This window comes from Rhinoraja longicauda, chromosome 5 (genome assembly GCF_053455715.1).
Source record: "Rhinoraja longicauda isolate Sanriku21f chromosome 5, sRhiLon1.1, whole genome shotgun sequence".
In the NCBI taxonomy this organism is placed as follows: Eukaryota; Metazoa; Chordata; class Chondrichthyes; order Rajiformes; family Arhynchobatidae; genus Rhinoraja; species Rhinoraja longicauda.
The window spans coordinates 87,689,905-87,715,516 of NC_135957.1; the positions used below are offsets into that span (position 1 = coordinate 87,689,905).

At 49.2% G+C, this 25,612-nt stretch overlaps 1 protein-coding gene across 1 annotated transcript; it reads right to left on the reverse strand.

Annotated features, from left to right (window-relative positions):
- Positions 1-2,756: 2,756 nt before the first annotated feature.
- On the reverse strand, positions 2,757-25,255 carry LOC144594082 (myelin and lymphocyte protein-like). The gene is made up of 4 exons (XM_078400270.1): positions 25,166-25,255; positions 9,955-10,122; positions 8,148-8,267; positions 2,757-2,828 (listed from the first exon to the last, which is right to left on the reverse strand). Exons 1-4 carry the CDS (start codon positions 25,253-25,255, stop codon positions 2,757-2,759), a joined length of 450 nt encoding a protein of 149 aa, XP_078256396.1.
- Positions 25,256-25,612: the final 357 nt, after the last annotated feature.

Here is a 25,612-nt window from a genome sequence, read left to right on the forward strand (position 1 = left end):
ACGAGCTGCCAGAGGAGGTAGTTGAGGCTGGGACCATAACAACAATTGGGGTGGCACGGTGGCGCAGCGGTAGAGTTACCACCTTACATCTTGGACCCACAGACCCTCAGCATAGGAGCACCGCAAGGCTGCGTACTCTAACCCTCTCCTTTACTCTCTCTACACCAACGACTGCACCTCCACAGACTCCTCTGTCAAGCTCCTCAAGTTTGCGGATGACACTACCCTGATTGGACTGATCCAGGATGGGGAGGAATCTGCCTACAGATGGGAAGTGACGCAGCTGGCGTCCTGGTGCCATCGCAACAACCTGGAGCTCAATGCCCTCAAGACAGTGGAACTAATTGTAGACTTTCGAAGAGATCCCCCTCCCCTCCCCCCACTCACCATCAACAACACCACAGTCACATCTGTGGAGTCATTTAAGTTCCTTGGAACCATCATCTCCAGGGACCTTAAATGGGGGGCCACCATCGACTCCACAGTCAAAAAGGCCCAACAGAGGATGTACTTCCTGCGGCAACTGAAGAAACACAATCTGCCACAGGCAATGATGGTCCAATTCTATACTGCTATCATTGAGTCCGTCCTCACCTTCTCCATCATGGTCTGGTTTGGCTCAGCCACCAAGCACCACATCCGGAGGCTGCAACGGATCGTTCGCACAGCTGAGAAGGTTGTTGGCTGCAACCTTCCCCCCATTGACGAACTGTACACTGCAAGGGCCAGGAAGTGAGCGGGCAAGATCATCTCTGACCCCTCTCACCCTGGCCACAAACTCTTTGAAGCACTTCCCTCTGGAAGGCGACTCCGGACTGTCAAAGCAGCCACAGCCAGACATCAAAACAGCTTTTTTCCACGAGTTATAGTTCTACTCAATAACCAAAGTCTGTAGTCTCTTTTTTGCTCTGGTTTATTTTCACCCACATGTTTAGACCGTAATGTTGTATCCTTAATGTTTTGATGTGTTTATGCTTTATTCTTAATTGTTAACTGTATGCTTGTGTTGTCATTTGTGAGCAGAGCGCCAAGGCACATTCCTTGTATATGCACATACTTGGCCAATAAACTTATTCATTCATTCATTCATTCATTCATTCATTCACTCATTCATTTATTACAGTGAATGCAGCGCCGGAGACCCGGGTTCCATCCCGACTACGGGCGCCGTCTGTACGGAGTTTGTACGTTCGCCCCGTGACCTGCGTGGGTTTTCTCCGAGATCTTCGGTTTCCTCCCACACTCCAAAGACGTGCAGGTTTGTAGGTGAATTGGCTTGGTAATTGTAAAAATTGTCCCTAGTGGGTGTAGGATAGTGTTAGTGTGCGGGGATCGCTGGGCAGCGCGGACCCGGTGGGCCGAAGGGCCTGTTTCCGCGCTGTATCTCTAAATTAAACTAAGTGACATTTGGACAGGTACATGGGTAGGAACGGTTCGGAAGGATATGTGTCAAATGCAGGTAGATGGGACAAGTGTGGATGAGGCACGTTGGTCGGTATGGAAGATGTCGGGCCGAAGGGCCTGCTTCCATTCTGTATGTCTCCATGACTACTGTATGTGCTCTGAGGCATTTCATTCAGTTAGGTTTGATCTCTCAAGAGGCAGGGTTTGGCAGCAGTAACGTCTAGCAGCTCAAGGAAGCTGTGGTGGATGTCAGTACTCAGTTTGTTTAGTTTAATTTAGATTAGTTTAGAGATACAGCGTGGAAACAGGCCCTTCGGCCCACCGGGTCCACGCCGACCAGTGATCCCCGCACACTAACACTATCCTACACACACCAGGGACAATGAATCCACTTGCCATTGCAGACGGATGTAAAACAACATGAAGATCAGGCACACACTGGGGACTAGTTCCCACGAAGGTTGGATCTGTGGATGTGAATTCTACGCTGTGGAGTCAGAGTCATCGTAGAATGATCTCCTATGTTCTGCTCCATGTTCCGTGTTCCGTGATCTGTGTTCTATGTTCTGTGTTCCGTGTTTTATGTTCTGGTTCAGTTCTGTTTCTGTTTGGTTTATTGTCACGTGTGTCCCGAAGTACAGTGAAAAGCCTTTACCTTGCACTAAACGTTATTCCCTTTATCCTGTATCTGCACACTGCGGACGGCTCGATTGTAATCATGTATAGTCCTTCCACTGACTGGTTAGCACGCAACACAAAGCTTTTCACTGTACCTCGGTACACGTGACAATAAACTAGACTGAACTAAACTAGACTAAACTGCACGCAATACTCCAAATAAGTTTTAAACTCGTTACTGGTAGCGTTAATTCCTCCCTCTGTTTTATTGAAAACTGTGGCATTAATATGCATACAATCACATTGAATGGTGGTGCTGGCTCGAAGGGCTGAATGGCCTATTCCTGCACCTATTGTCTATTGTCTATTGTCTAATAACCAGACTGAATGAACAGTACAAATAGTACAGAGTTAGATAGAGCTAGGGGCTAGTGGAATCAGGGGTATGGGGAGAAGGCAGGCACGGGTTACTGATTGTGGATGATCAGCCATGATCACAATGAATAGCGGTGCGTACAGGCTCGAAGGGCCAAATGGCCTCCTCCTGCACCTATTTGCTATGTTTCTATGTTTCCACATTTTGTGGGGCATCGGGCCAATTGTCCACCGTCATGGACGTACATAACCACTGCAATCACGTTAAAGACAGGTGTGAAGCAACATGCAAGTCAGACACGCCAGTGCGTTTGTGAAGGAGGTGTGTGTCTGGTGCCACAGGTACAGCTGCCTTGTGTTCAGGATCTCCACCTCACGATGCTGCAGATAGCGTGTGTTGTGTAGAGCAAGGTCGCTACAAATGCAAACACCTGCAACACAAGAACGTTTCACACCACAGTTATATCTCAATGTGGAGGCCGCTCCCAGACTAGAAATGGCATCTTTACAAATAAATGTACTTACAGTAGGTCAACTTTCCATTTAACACCAAATACAGTCTTATACTTCCTTCATGAACCATTGGAGCAGAATTAGGCCATTCGGCCTAAACTGATGGCTGATCAATCTCTCCCTCTCAACTCCATTCTCCTGCATTGAGGGTTGCCAACTGTCTCGTATTTTGGGCTAAATTGGTTATGCCCTTGTCCCGTATTCGGACCGACGGCACTGTAGGCCTGGGCACTGTAGGCCCGGATACTGTAGGCCCGGACACTGTAGGCCCGGACACTGTAGGCCCGGACACTGTAGGCCCGGACACTGTAGGCCCGGACACTGTAGGCCCGGACACTGTAGGCCTGGACACTGTAGGCCCGGACACTGTAGGCCCGGACACTGTAGGCCCGGACACTGTGGACCCGGACACTGTAGGCCCGGACACCTTAGGTCAGGACACCTTAGGCCCGGACACTGTAGGCTCGGACGGCGCTGTAGGCCCGGACACTGTAGGCCCGGACACTGTAGGCCACAAATTCACATCTCTCTGGGTAAAAAAGTTCTTCTCACCTCAGTTTTAAATGGCCTCCCCTTTATTCTTAGACTGTGTGGCCCCTGGTTCTGGACTCCCCCAACATTGGAAACATTTTCCTGCATCTAGCTTGTCCAGTCCTTTTATAATTTTATACGTCTCTATAAGATCCCCTCTCATCCTTCTAAACTCCAGTGAATACAAGCCCAGTCTTTCCAATCTTTCGTCATATGACAGTGGTGACTCTTTGCATACCTGGGGCATGAAAAACAAAGAGTATCACTGTGAATTGTCACAGGTGACAATGAAGTATCAAGGTACTTTATTGTGAGGTGAGGTGAGATATGAGGTGAGAAGAAACATTTTCACCCAGAGAGTTGTGAATTTGTGGAATTCTCTGCCACAGAGGGCAGTGGAAGTCAAATCACTGGATGGATTTAAGAGAGAGTTAGATACAGCTCTAGGGGCTAGTGGAATCAAGGGATATGGGGAGAAGGCAGGCACGGGTTACTGATTGTGGATGATCAGCCATGATCACAGTGAATGGCGGTGCTGGCTCGAAGGGCCGAATGGCCACCTCCTGCACCTATTTTCTATGTTTCTATTTACCATTCATTCACTCATTCATTCATTCATTCATTCAAATCTGTGATCATTTAGGTTCAGGTTCAGGTTTATTATTGTCACGTGTACCGAGGTACAGCATGAAACTTTGTTCTGTGTGCTGTCCAAACACATCACACAATACTATACATAAATACAATCAAATCAAACTCCAGTACAACAGGTGGAGCAAAGGGGAAGATACAGAATGCAGAATATAGTTCTCAGCATTGTAGCGCATCAGTTCCACAGACAAAGTCCAATGTCCGCAATGGGGTAGAGGTGAATCGGACAGGACCCTGGCTTATGGAAGGGCCGTTCAAAGAGTGGGGATAAATGGGTCCCTTTCAGAATGGCAGGCAGTGACTAGTGGGGTACTGCAAGGCTCGGTGCTGGGACCGCAGCTATTTACAATATACATCAATGACTTGGATGAAGGGATTAAAAGTACCATTAGCAAATTTGCAGATGATACAAAGCTGGGTGGTAGTGTGAACTGTGAGGAAGATGCTATGAGGTTGCAGGGTGACTTGGACAGGTTGTGTGAGTGGGCGGATGCATGGCAGATGCAGTTTAATGTGGATAAGTGTCAGGTTATCCACTTTGGTGATAAGAATAGGAAGGCAGATTATTATCTAAATGGTGTCAAGTTAGGAAAAGAGGACGTACAACGAGATCTGGGTGTCCTAGTGGATCAGTCACTGAAAGGAAACATGCAGGTACAACAGGCAGTGAAGAAAGCCAATGGAATGTTGGCCTTCATAACAAGAGGAGTTGAGTATAGGAGCAAAGAGGTCCTTCTACAGTTGTACAGGGCCCTAGTGAGACCGCACCTGGAGTACTGTGTGCAGTTTTGGTCCCCAAATTTGAGGAAGGATATTCTTGCTATTGAGGGCGTGCAGCGTAGGTTTACTAGGTTAATTCCCGGAATGGCGGGACTGTCATATGTTGAAAGACTGGAGCGACTAGGCTTGTATACACTGGAATTTAGAAGGATGAGAGGGGATCTTATCAAAACGTATAAGATTATTAAGATTATCAGTGTCAAGGTCAGTACAATCCCTGACTCATCTTATCAGCAACATCAGTTTCACATTCAGCCACTTTTCACTTTCATTCTGAGAGGGAGTGACCTCTTTCTTATCTTTACGAGGATGTTGCCAGGACTCGAGGGGTGTGAGCTACAGGGTGAGGTTGAGCAGGCTGGGACTCTATTCCATGGAGCGCAGAAGGATGAGGGCCGATGTTATAGTTGAGAGAAACAGGCCTTTTCGGGCCCAAACGTATAAGATTATTAAGGGGTTGGACACGTTAGAGGCAAGAAACATGTTCCCAATGTTGGGGGAGTCCAGAACCAGGGGCCACAGTTTAAGAATAAGGGGTAGGCCATTTAGAACGAAGATGAGGAAAAATATTTTCAGTCAGAGAGTTGTAAACCTGTGGAATTCTCTGCCTCAGAAGGCAGTGGAGGCCAATTCTCTGAATGCATTCAAGAGAGAACTAGATAGAGCTCTTAAGGATAACGGAGTCAGGGGGTATGGGGAGAAGGCAGGAACGGGGTACTGATTGAGAATGATCAGCCATGATCACATTGAATGGCGGTGCTGGCTCGAAGGGCCGAATGGCCTCCTCCTGCACATATTGTCTATTGTCTATAAGGAATGGCCGGGGTGGGACAAGTCTTTGATTATGTCGGCTGCTTTCCCGAGGCAGCGTGAAGTGTAGATGGAGTCAGTGGTGGGGAGTGTGGTGTGTGTGATGGGCTGGGCTACATCTACAATGGTGGGGAGTGTGGTGTGTGTGATGGACTGGGCTACATCTACAATGGTGGGGAGTGTGGTGTGTGTGATGGACTGGGCTACATCTACAATGGTGGGGAGTGTGGTGTGTGTGATGGGCTGGGTTACATCTACAACTCTCTGCAGTTTCTTGTGGTCTTGGGCAGAACTGTTCCCAAACCAAGCTGAGATGTAACCTGACAGTCTCCTTTCTCGGTGCATCTGTGGAAGTGTGTAAGAGTCACTGGAGACGTGCTGAATCTCCTCAGTCTCCTCGGGAGGTCGAGGACTTTGTGGCAGCTCCATCACTGGTTGGTCCATGATAGGTCGTTGGTAATATTAACATCACGGAAATTTGAAGCTAACTTCCGTAAGAAGGAACTGCAGATGCTGGTTTACACTGAAGACAGACACAGAGTGCTGGAGTAACTCAGCGGGTCAGGCAGCATCTCTGGAGAGAATGAATGGGTGACGTTTCACAGAGTGCTGGAGTAACTCAGCGGGTCAGGCAGCATCTGTGGAGAGAATGAATGGGTGAAGGCCCTTCTTCAGACTGAGAGGCAGGGGAGAGGAAAGCAAGAGATATAGATGGTGATGTGGAGAGATAGAGAACATATTAATGAAAGGTAACGATGACCAGGGCAATGTGGAGCCCACAACGGTCCAGTGTTGGCTGTGTGCTCGGTGTGAATGAGTTATACTGACAATGAAACCCAACAAGCTAACTTGTCCCATTTGGACATGGTGGGCAGTGGGGCCATGCTTTGGGTTGCCAATGGATCTCCAACAACGATGAGAAGGCCTACCCTACCCTACCGGGAGGAGGTGGCTGATCTGGCACTGTGGTATCAGGACAATAGCCTCCTCTTGAATGTCACTAAAACTAAGGAGCTGATTGTGGACTTCAGAAGGGCTAAACATCCAAGGACGTACACGCCACTGGAGATAAATGGGTCTATTGTGGATAGGGTGAGCAGTTTTAAATACTTGGGAGTCCACATCACAGAAGATCTGACGTGGGCAACGCACATTGCCGCACTGGTGGGTAAGGCAAAGCAGCGCCTTTACCACATTAGACAGCTGAGGAAATTCAGAGTGTCTCTGAGGATCCTTCATTGCTTCTACTCTGGGGCTGTAGAGAGCATCCTGTCCGGCAACATTACAGTCTGGTTTGGGAACAGCTCTGCCCAGGACAGGATGGCCCTGCAGAGAGTAGTGCGTTCGGCAGAACGCACCATGGGAACTACACTCGTCCCCCTGCAGGACCTATACATCAGGAGGTGCAGATCCAGAGCAAGTAAGATCATGAGGGACCCCTGCCACCCCAGTAACGGACTGTTCCAGCTGCTACGGTCAGGCAAACGCCTCCGCTGTCACGCTGTGAAAACGGAGAGGATGAGACGGAGTTTCTTCCCACAGGCCATCAGGACTGTCAACTTTTATAACTCCAAAGACTAAATTTTGTCTTCTCTATATTAACTTTATTAACTTTATTTATATGCTGTAACTGTAATTCTGTTTTTGTGCACAATCCGCAGGCATTGCCACTTTCATTTCACTGCACATCGTGTATGTGTATGTGACAAATAAACTGGACTTGACTTGTCCCGTATTAGCCGGGTCATCCCGTATTTTGGGCTAAATTGGTTTGTCCCGTACGGGACCGCCCTTGTCCCATATTAGGCCCGGGGAGCGCTGTAGACCCGGACACTGTAGGCCCCAACGCTGTAGGCCCCGACACTGTAGGTCCGGACACTGTAGGCCCGGACACTGTAGGCCCGGACAGTGTAGGCCCGGACAGTGTAGGCCCGGACAGTGTAGGCCCGGACACCGTAGGCCCGTGGGGCGCTGTAGGCCCGGACACTGTAGGCCCCAACGCTGTAGGCCCCGACACTGTAGGTCCGGACACTGTAGGCCTGGACTGTGTAGGCCCCGACACTGAAGGCCCGGACACTGTAGGCCCCAACGCTGTAGGCCCCGACACTGTAGGTCCGGACACTGTAGGCCTGGACTGTGTAGGCCCCGACACTGAAGGCCCGGACGCTGTAGGCCCGAACACTATTGGCCCCGACACTGTAGGCCCCAACACTTTAGCTCCGGACACTCTTGGCCCTTAGGCCCGGGCGCCGCCTAATGGAGGGTGCGTAGCAACCCGCCGTCCGGGCGGCCGCCATTGGTGGAGCGGGAGCACGTGGCCGCTGGCTGGGTGAGGTGACGTGGGGCACGAGGCAGTGACGTCATCTTGTCCCGCATTTGGGAGTGAGGGAGTTGGCAACCCTAGCCGAGCTGTAGGCTTCTATGATTCTATCATTCTAAGGTGACAACAGGCACAAGGCACTCACAGTGGCAGCTATGTTGATTCTGAAGTCCTTTCCAAGGAAAGAACCGGCTCTGGTGTCACTGGCTTGCAAAACGGCAATACTTAAGTAGAAGACAGCAGCGATGAAGTGGTACAAAACATCCTGTAGGAGAGAGGAGACAGAGGGTGAGGCACCGATCCACATAACCAGGGTTTCCGTTGTGTAGAAACATAAACATAGAAAATAGGTGCAGGAGTAGGCCATTCGGCCCTTCGAGCCTGCACCGCCATTCAATATGATCATGGCTGATCATCCAACTCAGTAACCTGTACCTGCCTTCTCTCCATACCCCCTGATCCCTTTAGCCACAAGGGCCACATCTAACTCCCTCTTAAATATAGCCAATGAACTGGCCTCAACTACCTTCTGTGGCAGAGAATTCCACAGACTCACCACTCTCTGTGTGAAGAAATGTTTTCTCATCTCGGTCCTAAAAGACTTCCCCCTTATCCTTAAGCTGTGACCCCTGGTTCTGGACTTCCCCAACATCGGGAACAATCTTCCCGCATCTAGCCTCTCCAACCCCTTAAGAATTTTATATGTTTCTATAAGATCCCCCCTCAGTCTTCTAAATTCCAGCGAGTACAAGCCTAGTCTATCCAGTCTTTCTTCATATGAAAGTCCTGCCATCCCAGGGATCAATCTGGTGAACCTTCTCTGTACTCCCTCTAAGGCTAGAATGTCTTTCCTCAGATTAGGAGACCAAAACTGCACACAATACTCCAGGTGCGGTCTCACCAAGGCCCTGTACAACTGCAGCAGAACCTCCCTGCTCCTATACTCAAATCCTCTTGCTATGAATGCCAACATACCATTCGCTTTCTTCACTGCCTGCTGCACCTGCATGCTTGCTTTCAATGACTGGTGCACCATGACACCCATGTCACGTTGCATCTCCCCTTCTCCCAATCGGTCACCATTCAGGTAATACTCTGCTTTCCTGTTCTTGCCGCCAAAGTGGATAACCTCACATTTATCCACATTATATTGCATCTGCCATGCATTTGCCCACTCTCCTAATCTATCCAAGTCACTATGCAGCCTCCTAGCATCCTCCTTGCAGCTAACACTGCCACCCAGCTTCGTGTCATCCGCAAACTTAGAGATGTTGCATTCAATTCCCTCGTCCAAATCATTAATATATATTGTAAATGACTGGGGTCCCAGCACTGAGCCTTGCGGTACCCCACTAGTCACTGCATGCCATTCCGAAAAGGACCCGTTTATTCTTACTCTTTGCTTCCTGTCCGCCAACCAATTCTCTATCCACCTCAACACTGAACCCCCAATACCGTGTGCTTTAAGTTTGTACACCAATCTCCTATGTGGGACCTTGTCGAAGGCCTTCTGAAAGTCCAGATATAACACATCGACTGGTTCTCCCTTATCCACTCTACTCGTTACAACCTCGAAAAATTCTATAAGATTCGTCAGACATGATTTGCCTTTGGTAAATCCATGCTGACTTTGTCCGATGATTGTAAGAAGGTTTAAACCGAAGACAGACACGCAGTGCTGGAGTAACTCAGCGGGTCAGGCAGCATCTGTGGAGAACATGGATAGGTGAGGTTTCACAGAGTGCTGGAGTAACTCAGCGGGTCAGGCAGCATCTGTGGAGAACATGGATAGGTGAGGTTTCACAGAGTGCTGGAGTAACTCAGCGGGTCAGGCAGCATCTGTGGAGATCATGTATAGGTGAGGTTTTGGGTTGGAGATACACTGGTGATAAGGTGTCACAGCTGGGTGGTGCGGTGTGTTCACGCTGGGATGGCAGCGGGCGTGGACTTACCACCACCGTCCATCCTGAGGAACAGTTCTGGACTCCCGCCATGTACAGGATGAACAGTAGCGTGGTTATAACGAAGCAGAAGACGGAGACGAACATCACCCAGCCTTGATCAAAGACAAACGCAATCCTCGCTGAGGCCACGAGGATCCACACGAGGCCACCAAACACCTGCAGAGCAACGCAGAATAATGCAGTTATGATACAGAGTCGTGGAGTCTTACAGCACTGGGATGGGCACTGTTGCCCAACCTGTCCCTGCCAACCAACATGCCCCATCTAAGCTAGTCCCATTGGCCTGCGTTTGGCCGATATCCCTCTAAACCCTAGGTAGACACAAAATGCTGGAGTAACTCAGCGGGTCAGGCAGCATCTGTGGAGAACATGGATAGGTGATGTTTCACAGAGTGCTGGAGTAACTCAGCGGGTCAGGCAGCATCTCTGGAGAGAAGGAATGGGTGACATTTCGGGTCGAGACCCTTCTTCAGACTGATGTCAGGGGAGGGGGCGGGACAAAGATAGGATGTAGTCGGAGACAGGAAGACTGGTGGGAGAACTGGGAAGGGGGAGGGGATGGAGAGAGAGGGAAAGCAGGGACTATCTGAAGATGGAGAAGTCAATGTTCATACCGCTGGGGTGTAAACTGCCCAAGCGAAATATGAGATGCTGTTCCTCAAATTTACGCTGGGCCTCACTCTGACAATGGAGGAGGCCCAGGACAGAAAGATCAGATTGGGAGTGGGAGGGGGAGTTGAAGTGCTGAGCCACCGGGAGATCAGGTTGGTTAAGATGGACCGAGCAGAGGTGTTCAGCGAAACGATTGCCGAGCCTGCGTTTGGTCTGGCCGATATTAACACTTCCTATCAAAGTTGCTATCCAAATTTCTTTTAAAAGCTGTGACAGTAATCAAGTTGTAATCAAGGTCCAGTCCCACCCCGGCCACTCCCTCTTCTCCCCTCTCCCATCAACGTGACCAGAGTAATCAAGGTCCAGTCCCACCCCGGCCACTCCCTCTTCTCCCCTCTCCCATCAACGTGACCAGAGTAATCAAGGTCCAGTCCCACCCTGGCCACTCCCTCTTCTCCCCTCTCCATCAACGTGACCAGAGTAATCAAGGTCCAGTCCCACCCCGGCCACTCCCTCTTCTCCCCTCTCCCATCAGGCAAGAAGTACAGAAGTGTGAAAACACACACCTCCAGATCCAGGGACAGTTTCACCCCAGCTGTTATCAGGCAACTGAACCATCCTTTCACCAACTCGAGAGCGGTCCTGACCTCCCAGCTACCTCATTGGAGATACTCAGACTATCCATAATCGGATTTTAGTGGACTTTATATTGTTTAGAGATACAACGCGGAAACAGGCCCTTCGACCCACCGAGTCCGCACCGACCAGCGATCCCCGCACATTAACACTATCCTAACCCACTAGGGACAATTTTTACATTTACCCAGCCAATAAACCTACAAACCTGCACGTCTTTGGAGTGTGGGAGGAAACCGGAGCACCCGGAGAAAACCCACGCAGGTCACGGGGAGAACGTACAAACTCCGTACAGACAGCACCCGTAGTGGGGATGGAACCCGGGTCTCCGGCGCTGCATTCGCTGTAACTCTACCGCTGCACCACCGTGACCGCCCAACACACTAAACGTTATTCCATTTATCCTGTATCTGTCCACTGTGGACGGCCTGATTGTAATCGTGAATAATCTTTTCACTGTCTGGTTAGCACGCAACAAAAGCTTTTCACTGTCCCTTGATGCATGTGACAATAAACTAAACTATAGTCCCAGCCTCAACTTCCTCCTCTGGCAGCTCGTTCCGTACACCCACCACCCCTCTGTGTGAAAAAGCTAACCCTCGGGTTCCCATTAAATGCTCCCCCTCTCACCTTAAACCCATGTCCTCATGTTCCTGATTCCCCTACCCTGGGGAAAGACTCATAAGATCATGATCATAAGTGATAGGAGCAGAATTAGGCCGTTCAGCCCATCAAGTCCACGCCATTCAATCATGGCTGATCTATCTCTCCCTCCTAACCCCACTCTCCTGCCTTCTCCCCATAACCTCTGACACCCGTACTAAACAAGAATCTATTTCTGCCTTAAAAATATCTACTGACTTGGCCTCCACAGCCTTCTTTGGCAAAGAATTCAACAGATTCATCACCCTCTGACTGAAGCAGTCAGAGGCATTCATAACAAAACAATTTGCCTTCATAACGAGAAGATTTCAGTATAGGAGTAAAGAGGTTCTTCTGCAGTTGTACAGGGCCCTGGTAAGACCACATCTGGAGTATTGTGTACAGTTTTGGTCTCCTAATTTGAGGAAGGACATCTGTGTAATTGTTGCAGTGCAGCGTAGGTTCACGAGATTGATCCCTGGGATGGCGGGACTGTCATATGAGGAAAGATTGGAAAGACTGGGCTTGTATTCACTGGAGTTTAGAAGGATGAGAGGGGATTTTATAGAGATGTATAAAATTATGAAAGGACTGGAAAAGCTAGATGCAGGAAAAATGTTCCCAATGTTGGGGGAGTCCAGAACCAGGGGCCACATTCTAAGAATAAAGGGGAGGTCATTTAAAACTGAGGCGAGAAGAAACCTTTTCACCCAGAGAGTTGTGAATTTGTGGAATTCTCAGCCATAGAGGGCAATGGAGGCCAATTCACTGGATGAATTTAAAAGAGAGTTAGATAGAGCTCTAGGGGCTAGTGGAATCAAGGGATATGGGGAGAAGGCAGGCACGGGTTACTGATTGTGGATGATCAGCCATGATCACAATGAATGGCGGTGCTGGCTCAAAGGGCCAAATGGCCTCCTCCTGCACCTATTTTCTATGTTTCTATGTTTCTATGTCTATGATATTCTGCTCCCCAATGGGAATATGAGGTGCTGTTCCTCCAGTTTGATTTGTGCCTGACTCTGGCAATGGAGGAGGCCCAGGACAGAAAGGTCATTGTGGGAATGGGAGGGGGATGTAAAATGGTGGGCAACCGGGAGATCCAGCAGGCCTTGGCGGACTGAGCGACAGTGTTCAGTGAAGCCGTCGCTGAGTCCACGCTTGGTGTCCCCGATGTACAGGAGGCCACATCGGGAACAGCGGATGTAGTAGATGAGGTTGGAGGAGGTGCACGTCAACCTCTGTCTCACCTGGAAGGACTGCCATGGTCCCTGGATGGAGGTGAGGGTGGAGGGACTGGGTCAGGTGTTGCATCTCCTGCAGTTGCAGGGGAAACACATGCACTCGGTCAGTATTTTTCCCCCAACCCTCTCCCCCCCCACCTTACAATCAGTTTGAAGAAGGGTCTCGACCCGAAACGTCACCTATCCATGTTCTCCACAGATGCTGCCTGACCCGCTGAGTTGCTCCAGCACTTTTTGTCTTGTTTTTATAAACCAGTACCTGCAGTTTATATGCCGTACTGTTCAATGTTCTATGTTCCATGTGCCACCACATTCAGGAACAACTTCTTCCCCACTGTTATCAAGCTCTTTGTTCATGTCCTAGTGCATCAGTCACTGAAAGGAAGCATGCAGGTACAGCAGGCAGTGCAGAAAGCCAATGGAATGTTGGCCTTCATAACAAGAGGAGTTGAGTATAGGAGCAAAGAGGTCCTTCTGCAGTTGTACAGGGCCCTAGTGAGACCGCTCCTGGAGTACTGTGTGCAGTTTTGGTCTCCTAATTTGAGGAAGGATATTCTTGCTATTGAGGGCGTGCAGCGTAGGTTTACTAGGTTAATTCCCGGAATGGCGGGACTGTCATATGTTGAAAGACTGGAGCGACTAGGCTTGTATACACTGGAATTTAGAAGGATGAGAGGAGATCTTATCGAAACATATAAGATTATTAAGGGGTTGGACACGTTAGAGGCAGGAAACATGTTCCCAATGTTGGGGGAGTCCAGAACCAGGGGCCACAGTTTAAGAATAAGGGGTAGGCCATTTAGAACGGAGATGAGGAAAACCTTTTCTCACAACCGGGGAGTTGTGAATCTGTGGAATTCTCTGCCTCAGAAGGCAGTGGAGGCCATTTCTCTGAATGCATTCAAGAGAGAGGTAGATAGAGCTCTTAAAGATAGCGGAGTCAGGGGGTATGGGGAGAGGGCAGGAACGGGGTACTGATTGAAAATGATCAGCCATGATCACATTGAATGGCGGTGCTGTCCCAAAGGGTCAAATAGCCTCCTCCTGCACCTATTGTCTATTATCTTGAACTGAACCCTAACTGCTGGGGATTAATTCCTGATCTTCCAACCTTTCTCATTGCTGCCTTTGCACTTTTCCTAATCTGCACTTTCCTTGCAGCTGTAACCTTCTCTCTTGCATGATGTGAGGTGTTCCTCCTCCAGTTTGCGTGTGGCCTCAACTGTGGTCTGATGTGGTAGCAGGCTGACAAAGCCTTTTCACTGTATCTCAGCTCACTAATAAACCAATATCAATACTCACTCTGTTTAATTTAGTGTAGTTTAGTTTAGAGATACAGCGTGGAAACAGGCCCTTCGGCCCACCGGGTCGGCACTGACCAGCGATCCCCACACACTAGCACTACCCTACACACACAAGGGATCATTTACATTTACACCAAGCCGATTAACCAACAAACCTCAGGTAGACACTAAATGCTGGAGTAACTCAGCGGGTCAGGCAGCATCTGTGGAGAACATGGATAGGTGACGTTTCACAGAGTGCTGGAGTAACTCAGCGGGTCAGGCAGCATCTGTGGAGAACATGGATAGGTGACGTTTCACAGAGTGCTGGAGTAACTCAGCGGGTCAGGCAGCATCTCAGGAGAGAAGGAATGGGTGACGTTTCGGTCAGTCTGAAGAAGGGTCTCGACCCAAAACGTCAGCCATTCTTTGCTGCCTGACCCTCTGAGTTACTCCAGCATTTTGTGTCTACCTTCGATTTAAACCAGCATCTGCTGTTTTCTTTCCTACACAACCTACAAACCCACACGTCTTTGGAGTGTGGGAGGAAACCGAAGATCTCGGAGAAAACCCACGCAGGTCACGGGCAGACAGCGCCCGTAGTCGGGATGGAACCCGGGTCTCTGGCGCGGTAAGCGCTGTAAGGCGGCAACTCTACCGTCGTGCCACTGTGACCGCCCTGAGAAGTTATTGAGTTTGTGGATTTAATCTCCAGTGTCAGTGGTTGAGGCAAAAACCAGGTCCACAATTATTCAGCAAATACATCCATTGTCAAGAATGAATTGATGGATTAATGCAAACTGAGGTAAACGGCTTGGAAGGCAAACACAAAGCGGCTGTAATCATGATGAGATCTGTTTGCATTAGCTGCTTATAAAGACCAGTATGACCTGGGCGGTGAATGTGTTTACGCTTGTAATTCCCTTAAACCTCCTTCTAAAGGCTGTCCCCACATAACACCTGCAGGAGTCATAGAGACAGTCATAGTGATACAGTGTGGAAACAGGCCCTTCAGCCCAACCTGCCCACACCGCCCAACAATGTCCCAGTTACACTAGTCCCATCTGTGGAGAACATGGATAGGTGACGTTTCACAGAGTGCTGGAGTAACTCAGTGGGTCAGGCAGCATCTGTGGAGAACATGGATAGGTGACGTTTCACAGAGTGCTGGAGTAACTCAGCGGGTCAGGCAGCATCTGTGGTGAAAAGACCCTTCTTCAGACGTTTCTCGATCCGAAACGTCACCTATTCCTTCTCTCCAGAGATGCTGCCTGTCCCACTGAGTAACTCCAGCTTTGTGTGTATCTTCGGTTTAAACCATCATCTGCTGTTCTTTCCTACACATCCCAACACCTACTAGAGAGTGGTCCAGATCTCCCATCTACCTCCGCACATTGGATGGAACCCAAGAAGAGCTTGCCAATTGGCTACAAATCTGGGCGGCACGGTGGTGCGGTGGGTAGAGCTGCTGCCTCACAGCGCCAGAGACCCGGACTTGATCCTGACTACGGGCGCTGTCTGTACGATGTTTGTACGTTCTCCCCGTGACCATGTGGGTTTTCTCCGGGTGCTCCGGTTTCCTCCCACACTCCAAAGACGTGCAGGTTTGTAGGTTATTTGACTTCGGTAAAATTGTAAATTGTCCCTAGTGTGTGTAGGATAGTGTTAGTGTGCGAGGATCGCTGGTCGGCGCGGACCCGGTGGGCCGAAGGGCCTGTTTCCACGCTGTATCTCTGAACTAAACTAAACTAAGTTTGGGCTTGTGGGTGAGTGGAGCGTGAGTGGAGGGGTTGTTGTTCAGACTGGACTCTGGTGACCAGCTGCTGCGTGGTTTGGGAACAGCTCTATTAGGGTTGCCAACTGTCCCTTATTAGCCCATATTTTGGGCTAAATTTGTTTGTCCCGTACGGGACCGCCCTTGTCCCGTATTAGGCCCGGGGGGGCGCTGTAGGCGCAGACATTGTAGGCCCGGACACTGTAGGCCCAGACACTATAGGCCCGGCCACTGTAGGCCCGGACACTGTAGGCCCGGACACAGTAGGCCCGGACACAGTAGGCCCAGACACTGTAGGCCCGGGCACAGTCGGCCCGGGCACAGTCGGCCCGGGCACAGTCGGCCCGGGCACAGTAGGCCCAGACTCTGTAGGCCCAGACACTATAGGCCCAGACACTATAGGCCCGGCCACTGTAGGCCCAGACACAGTAGGCCCGGACACAGTAGGCCCGGACACAGTAGGCCTGGACAATGTAGGCCCAGACGGGGAGGAGAGGGTGCTGCACCAATGCAGGAGAGGTTTGGGCCCAACAGGTCCACTTGTTCCAGTGGAAAATAGAATTTAACTTGAACAAGTAAGTTTAATGTAGATAAGTGTGAGGTGTTGCATTTTGGCAAGTCAAACCAGGGCAGGGCCTACACAGTGAGTGGCAGGCCTCTGGGGAGTGTTGTCGAGCAGAGGGATCTAGGAGCGCAGGTACATAGTTTCCTGAAAGTGACGTCACAAGTGGACAGGACAGTCAAGAATGCCTTTGGTACATTGGCCTTCATCAGTCAGGGTTTTGACAGAGGCCCTACATGGGGAATTCTGTCGGAACATCCTCCGCATCCAAAGGAAAACACCAACAAACGCATGTAGGGCGGAATTAGGTCGATACCCACTGATAATAAATATCCAGAAACCAGCACTAATTTTTTAGAATCACCTTAAATCTAGTCCCCCAGACACCCTCCAGTTCAAAGCCCTCCAAACCCAAGAGGGGAACTCAGAAAAGAGCTCCCTGTGTCAGTTGGCATTGAGACTAACTACCCCTACTCAGTTAAACCTTGACCAGTCTCAGATCAACACTGCTTTCCAATCACCAGTTAGAGTGAACCAAATTATTAAACAATGCAAAGATAGCTATCTGGAACATTGGGATAAAGTAACCAAAAGCCAAAGCAGACTAGAGTGCTACCGTGCTCTAAAAAGAGATTATAAATTGGCAGACTATCTCTCAACTGTTAGAGACATAAAGCAGAGACAGACCCTGACCAAGTACAGGTTAAGTGACCACCATTTGGCAGCTGAAAAAGGAAGACAGAAGAGATCTTGGCAACCAAGAGAAAATAGAATATGTGGTCACTGTTTGACAGATGAGGTTGAAACAGAGGTGCACTTCCTCTTAAAGTGTAAAAAAATGGACAAAATAAGGAAAATATACTTGGAAAAGCTCAGTCTGGCAACCCCAGATTTTAAAGAACTAGACGATATATCAAAACTAAGAATAATCCTTGGCGAAGGAAATACGGCCCATCTTGGCGCACAATACGTACCAGCATGCCACAACCTGAGAGACAGTGAATGACCAACATGTACACACACACTCATACACAACGTGACACTAATTGACATTAAGAAAATTAATATCGACTTGCTAAACATGCTACCTTGCTGCACTGCTTACAACTGCAAGAACGAGTAGCAATCGATAAAAGGCTATAAATGTATTGCGTGTATATATATATATATATATATATGTACAGGGGCATATCTACCCATGCATTGTATACTTGTATTTATATTCATGCATTTTAAATATGTATGTTATGTTCTGTACTTTGGCAATATAACGATTATATGGCTTATCATGACAATAAAGTTTTTTAAATTGAAAAAATTGAAAGATTGAGTATAGAAGTTGGGATGTTTGTTACAACTTGTACAAGATGTTGGTGAGGCTGCATTTGGAGATTTGTGTTTGGTTTTGGGTCACCCTGCTGTAGATGTTGTTAAGCAGGAAAGGGAGCGGAGAAGATTTACGAGGATGTTGTAAAGACTTGAGGGAGAGGTTGGGCAGGCGAGGATTTTATTCCTTGGAGTACCTGAGGCTGAGGGGTGAAACATAGAAACATAGAAACACAGACAATAGGTGCAGGAGGAGGCCGTTTGGCCCTTCAAGCCAGCACCGCCATTCACTGTGATCATGGCTGATCATCCACAATCAGTAACCCGTGCCTGCCTTCTCCCCATATCCCTTGATTCCACTAGCCCCAAGAGCTCTATCTAACTATCTTTTAAATTCATCCAGTGATTTGGCTTCCACTGCCATCTGTGGCAGAGAATTCCACAAATTCACAACTCTCTGGGTGAAAAAGTTTCTTCTCACCTCAGTTGTAAATGGCCTCCCCTTTATTCTTAGACTGTGGCCCCTGGTTCTGGACTCCCCCAACATTGGGAAAAAATTTCCTGCATCTAGCTTGTCCAGTCCTTTTATAATTTTATACGTGTCTATAAGATCCCCTCTCATCCTTCTAAACTCCAGTGAATACAAGCCCAGTCTTTCCAATCTTTCCTCATACGACAGTCCCGCCATCCCGGGGATGAACCTGGTGAACTTGCGCTGCACTGCCTTAATAGGTCATCTTTAGACGTGTATAAAATCATGAGGGGAATAGATAGGATGGATAAATCTCAATAATGCTCCCCACCTTCCTCGATCTGTATCCTACAAACCTGGTCACAGACTTGCATTGCAATCAACCTCACCTTCAGTGTCAAGGTCAGTACAATCCCTGACTCATCTTATCAGCAACATCAGTTTCACATTCAGCCACTTTTCACTTTCATTCTGAGAGGGAGTGACCTCTTTCTTATCTTTACGAGGATGTTGCCAGGACTCGAGGGGTGTGAGCTACAGGGTGAGGTTGGGCAGGCTGGGACTCTATTCCATGGAGCGCAGAAGGATGAGGGGTGATGTTATAGTTGAGAGAAACAGGCCCTTTCGGGCCCAAACGTATAAGATTATTAAGGGGTTGGACACGTTAGAGGCAGGAAACATGTTCCCAATGTTGGGGGAGTCCAGAAACAGGGGCCACAGTTTAAGAATAAGGGGTAGGCCATTTAGCACGGAGATGAGGAAAAACGTTTTCAGTCAGAGAGTTGTAAATCTGTGGAATTCTCTGCCTCAGAAGGCAGTGGAGGACAATTAGACAATAGACAATAGGTGCAGGAGTAGGCCATTCAGCCCTTCGAGCCAGCACCACCATTCAATGCGATCATGGCTGATCACTCTCAATCAGTACCCCGTTCCTGCCTTCTCCCCATACCCCCTCACTCCGCTATCATTAAGAGCTCTATCCAGCTCTCTCTTGAAAGCATCCAACGAACTGGCCTCCACTGCCTTCTGAGGCAGAGAATTCCACACCTTCACCACTCTCTGACTGAAAAAGTTCTTCCTCATCTCCGTTCTAAATGGCCTACCCCTTATTCTTAAACTGTGGCCCCTTGTTCTGGACTCCCCCAACATTGGGAACATGTTTCCTGCCTCTAATGTGTCCAATCCCCTAATTATCTTATATGTTTCAATAAGATCCCCCCTCATCCTTCTAAATTCCAGTGTATACAAGCCCAATCGCTCCAGCCTTTCAACATACGACAGTCCCGCCATTCCGGGAATTAAGCTAGTGAACCTACGCTGCACGCCCTCCATAGCAAGAATATCCTTCCTCAAATTTGGAGATCAAAACTGCACACAGTACTCCAGGTGCGGTCTCACCAGGGCCCGGTACAACTGTAGAAGGACCTCTTTGCTCCTATACTCAAGTCCTCTTGTTACGAAGGCCAACATTCCATTGGCTTTCTTCACTGCCTGCTGTACCTGCATGCTTCCTTTCATTGACTGATGCACTAGGACACCCAGATCTCGTTGAACTCCCCCTCCTCCTAACTTGACACCATTCAGATAATAATCTGCCTTTCTATTCTTACTTCCAAAGTGAATAACCTCACACTTATCTACATTAAACTGCATCTGCCATGTGTCCGCCCACTCACACAACCTGTCGAAGTCACCCTGCAGCCTTATTGCATCTTCCTCACAATTCACACTACCCCCCAACTTAGTATCATCTGCAAATTTGCTAATGGTACTTTTAATCCCTTCGTCTAAGTCATTAATGTATATCGTAAATAGCTGGGGTCCCAGCACCGAACCTTGCGGTACCACACTGGTCACTGCCTGCCATTCCGAAAGGGACCCATTTATCCCCACTCTTTGCTTTCTGTCTGTCAACCAATTTTCTATCCATGTCAGTACCCTACCCCCAATACCATGTGCCCTAATTTTGCCCACTAATCTCCTATGTGGGACCTTGTCGAAGGCTTTCTGAAAGTCGAGGTACACCACATCCACTGACTCTCCCCTGTCAATTTTCCTAGTTACATCCTCAAAAAATTCCAGTAGATTTGTCAAGCATGATTTCCCCTTCGTAAATCCATGCTGACTCGGAATGATCCCGTTACTGCTATCCAAATGCTCAGCAATTTCGTCTTTTATAATTGATTCCAGCATCTTCCCCACCACTGATGTCAGACTAACTGGTCTATAATTACCTGTTTTCTCTCTCCCTCCTTTCTTAAAAAGTGGGATAACATTTGCTATCCTCCAATCCACAGGAACTGACCCTGAATCTATAGAACATTGAAAAATGATCTCCAATGCTTCCACTATTTCTAGAGCCACCTCCTTAAGTACCCTGGGATGCAGACCATCAGGCCCTGGGGATTTATCAGCCTTCAGTCCCATCAGTCTATCCAAAACAATTTCCTGCCTAATGTGGATTTCCTTCAGTTCCTCCATCACCCTAGGTTCTCCGGCCCCTAGAACATTTGGGAGATTGTGTGTATCTTCCTCAGTGAAGACAGATCCAAAGTAACGGTTTAACTCGTCTGCCATTTCTTTGTTCCCCATAATAAATTCCCCTGCTTCTGTCTTCAAGGGACCCACATTTGCCTTGACTATTTTTTTCCTCTTCACGTACCTAAAAAAACTTTTGCTATCCTCCTTTATATTATTGGCTAGTTTACCCTCGTACCTCATCTTTTCTCCCCGTATTACCTTTTTAGTTAACTTTTGTTGCTCTAAAAGAGTCCCAATCCTCTGTCTTCCCACTCTTCTTTGCTATGTTATACTTCCTCTCCTTAATTTTTATGCTGTCCTTGACTTCCCTTGTCAGCCACAGGTGTCTCTTACTCCCCTTAGAGTCTTTCCGCCTCTTTGGAATAAATTGATCCTGCAACCTCTGCATTATTCCCAGGAATACCTGCCATTGCTGTTCTACCGTCTTCCCTGCTAGGGCCTCCTTCCAGTCAATTTTGCCCAGCTCCCGCCTCATGCCTCTGTAATCCCCTTTGCTATACTGTAATACTGACACTTCCGATTTTCCCTTCTGCCTTTCCATTTGCAGAGTAAAACTTATCATGTTGTGATCACTGCCTCCTAATGGCTCTTTTACCTCTAGTCCCCTTATCAGATCAGGATCATTACACAACACTAAATCCAGAATTGCCTTCTCCCTGGTAGGCTCCAGTACAAGCTGTTCTAAGAATCCATCTCGAAGGCACTCTACAAACTCTCTTTCCTGGGGTCCATTTCCAACCTGATTTTCCCAGTCTACCTGCATGTTGAAATCTCCCATAACCACCGTAGCATTACATTTTTGACACGCCAATTTTATCTCCTGATTCAACTTGCACCCTATGTCGAGGCTACTGTTTGGGGGCCTATAGATAACTCCCATTAGGGTCTTTTTACCCTTACAATTTCTCATTTCTATCCATACCGATTCAACATCTCCTGATTCTATGTCACCCCTTGCAAGGGAATGAATATCATTCCTTACCATCAGAGCAACCCCACCCCCTCTGCCCACCTGTCTGTCTTTTCTATACGTTGTGTACCCCTGAATATTCAGTTCCCAGCCCTGGTCCTCTTGTAGCCATGTCTCAGTGATCCCTACAACACCATACTTGCCCATGACTAACTGAGCCTCAAGCTCATCCACTTTATTTTTTATACTACGCGCATTTAAGTACAACACTTTAACTTCTGTATTTACCTCCCCTCTCACATCGGTCACAATTGGCCCTGCCCTTAATTTCTTTTCCCCTCTAGAACTTCTGTTCCCATTCTTCCGAGAGTCTTTTGCAATATCTCCTGTATTCCCTTTTACCTCATCTTCATATTCACAATTTGTTAACCCCTCCCCCCCACTACTTAGTTTAAAGCCACAGGTGTCACACTAGCAAACCTGCCTGCCAGAATGTTTGTCCCCCTGCTGTTAAGATGCAACCCGTCCCTTTTGTACAAGTCACCCCTAGCCCAGAAGAGATCCCAGTGGTCCAGAAATCTAAATCCCTGCTCTCTGCACCAGCCCCTCAGCCATAAATTCATACCCTCTATCTCTCTGTTCCTGGCCTCACCAGCACGAGGTACCGGTAGCAGTCCAGAGATAACCACCTTCGACGTCCTACTTCTCAGTCTTTTTCCTAACTCTCTAAACTCCCGCTGTAGCACCTCCTTCCTCTTCCGCCCGACGTCATTCGTGCCCACGTGCACAACGACTTCAGGTTGATCGCCTTCCCTCACTAGGATTTTCTGAAGCCGGTCCGTGATGTGTTGAACCCTGGCACCAGGGAGGCAACAGACCATCCTCAAGTCCCTCCTGCTGCCACAGAATCTTCTGTCCGTCCCTCGGACGATGGAGTCACCGACCACTACGGCTCTTCCTGACTTCGGTCTCCCCTGTCGAGTATTCTTGCCAACAGGTCCGCCACTCGGACTGGAAACGTCTTCTGCCCCGACAGTTCCCAAGAGGGTATACCTATTTGCAATAGGCACAGCCACTGGGGTCTCCTGTAGTCCTCGTCCACTCCCCCCTGAAACAGTCTCCCACCTTCGCTCGACCTGGACCCTTGGCGTGACAGCCTCACAATAGGTCCTGTCGAGGAAACTCTCGCATTCCCGGATGGCCCTGAGGTCATTCAACTGCCTCTCCAACTCCACCACACGTCCCTTCAGGAGCTGCACCTGGACACAGTTCTTGCAGGTGTAGCTCCCAGAAGCTCCAGCGACGTCCCTATCTTCCCACATCCTGCAGGAAACACACTGCACCAACCTTTCCGCCATTACCTTGTGTCTATAAACAGTTCAGGCTTAAAACAATTGTAACCTCCTCACCGAAGACTCGCAGCCAAAGACTCGCACTTCCCTCACTGGGCACTTCCCTCACTGGGCACTTCCCTCACTGGGCACTTCCCTCACTGGGCACTTCCCTCACTGGGCACTTCCCTCACTGGGCACTTCCCTCACTGGGCACTTCCCTCACTGGGCACTTCCCTCACTGGGCACTTCCCTCACTGGGCACTTCCCTCACTGGGCACTTCCCTCACTGGGCACTTCCCTCACTGGGCACTTCCCTCACTGGGCACTTCCCTCACTGGGCACTTCCCTCACTGGGCACTTCCCTCACTGGGCACTTCCCTCACTGGGCACTTCCCTCACAGGGCACTTCCCTCACTGGGCTGCACCCTTTTGCAAGTCTTGCTTATATCACCAATTAAATTGCCTGATTGTCCAATTTACCTGACTTCTCACTTAAATTAGCACTTACTTTTCTGCTCAGCCAACGGGCGTCCTTGCTCTGCTCCCGGACTTTTCAAACATTCAAGAGAGAGCTAGATAGAGCTCTCAAGGATAGCGGAGTCAGGGGGTATGGGGAGAAGGCAGGAACGGGGTACTGATTGAGAATGATCAGCCATGATCACATTGAATGGCAGTGCTGGCTCGAAGGGCCAAATGGCCTCCTCCTGCACCTATTGTCTATTGTCTATCTGGTCCTTGCGACCAGTGATCCCCGCGCACTGACACTATCCTACACACACTGCGGACGATTTACAATTATACCAAGCCAATTAACCTACAAACCTGCACGTCTTTGGAGTGTGGGAGGAAACCGAAGATCTCGGAGGATCTCGGAGAAAACCCACGCAGGTCACGGGGAGAACGTACAAACTCCGTACAGACAGCCGGGATGGAACCCGGGTCTCCGGCGCTGCATTCGCTGTAAGGCGGCAACTCTACCGCTGCGCCACCATGCCGCCCCGGTTTTATGGAGGTGTATAAAACCATAAGGGGTGTACATAGGGTAACAGTATCCTTAACCCAGAGTAGGGGAATCAACAACCAGAGGACATAGGTTTAAGGCGAGGGTGGAAAGATTTAATAGGAAGCTTTTTTCACACAGAGGGTGGTGGGTGTGTACAACAAGCTGCCAGAGGAGGTAGTTGAGGCAGGAACTATCGCAACGTTTAAGAATCAGTTAGACAGGTACATGGACAGGACAGGTTTAGATGGATATGGACCAAACGCAGGCAGGTGGGACTAGTGTTGATGGGGCATGTCTCTCTCTCTGCCCCACCCGGATTTCAACCCATTTTTCCCCTTCCCTCTCCCCCATCCATTTCCTCTGCTGACTTCACAAACCTCACCTCCTCTATCTTTATCTCACACTTTTTGTCTTTTCATCTCTGCTCTTTGTCCACCCATCTCCCCCCCCCCACCTATACCCACCTATACCCACCTATACCCACCTATACCCACCTAACACTCAGAAGGCTATTTCCCATCCCACCTCTCTTCCAGCATTCTCCCCCCTATCAGTCTGAAGAGGGTTCCTGCCTGACCCGCTGAGTTACTCCAGCACTCTGTGAAACGTCACCTATCCATGTTCTCCACAGATGCTGCCTGACCCGCTGAGTTACTCCAGCACTCTGTGAAACGTCACCTATCCATGTTCTCCACAGATGCTGCCTGACCCGCTGAGTTACTCCAGCACTCTGTGAAACGTCACCTATCCATGTTCTCCACAGATGCTGCCTGACCCGCTGAGTTACTCCAGCACTCTGTGATTCCTGTCATCCACAAAGACTGTCGGCGGCTAGAGTGGAACAAAGTCAGGGTACTTACAAACTCCCCCAGCATGAACAGCTCGGGAAAGGAGGTGAAGACGCCGCATCCTGACGGGATGGGGCTGTCGGAGTTGTCGGCTGACGACATGCCGGGTTGGATGTAGAGTGTGTGGAGCGTGAGGAGAGAGAGCGGGATGCACAGAGTGGTGTTGGCACGGCTACCTGTCGCTCTGCCCAGCCTGGCGCAGGGCTGGCCCAGGGACTAACACTAAGGTGTGTCCCACTGAGTTAATCATTGGTCCACCAATCTCTTACCTTTGCACCAATGCCCTGACTCATAGGCAGAGCCGAGCGTTGTTGGGCAAGACAGTGATTGTACAAAATCTTTGTTTGCCTCACACTGTGGTAGATGGGCATTCTCCAGGTCATTATTTAATCGTCAGGGAAAGGTGGTGCCTTGCAACAATGTCCAGGAAAGAACTGCCAACGCCGGCACTCTGTGAAA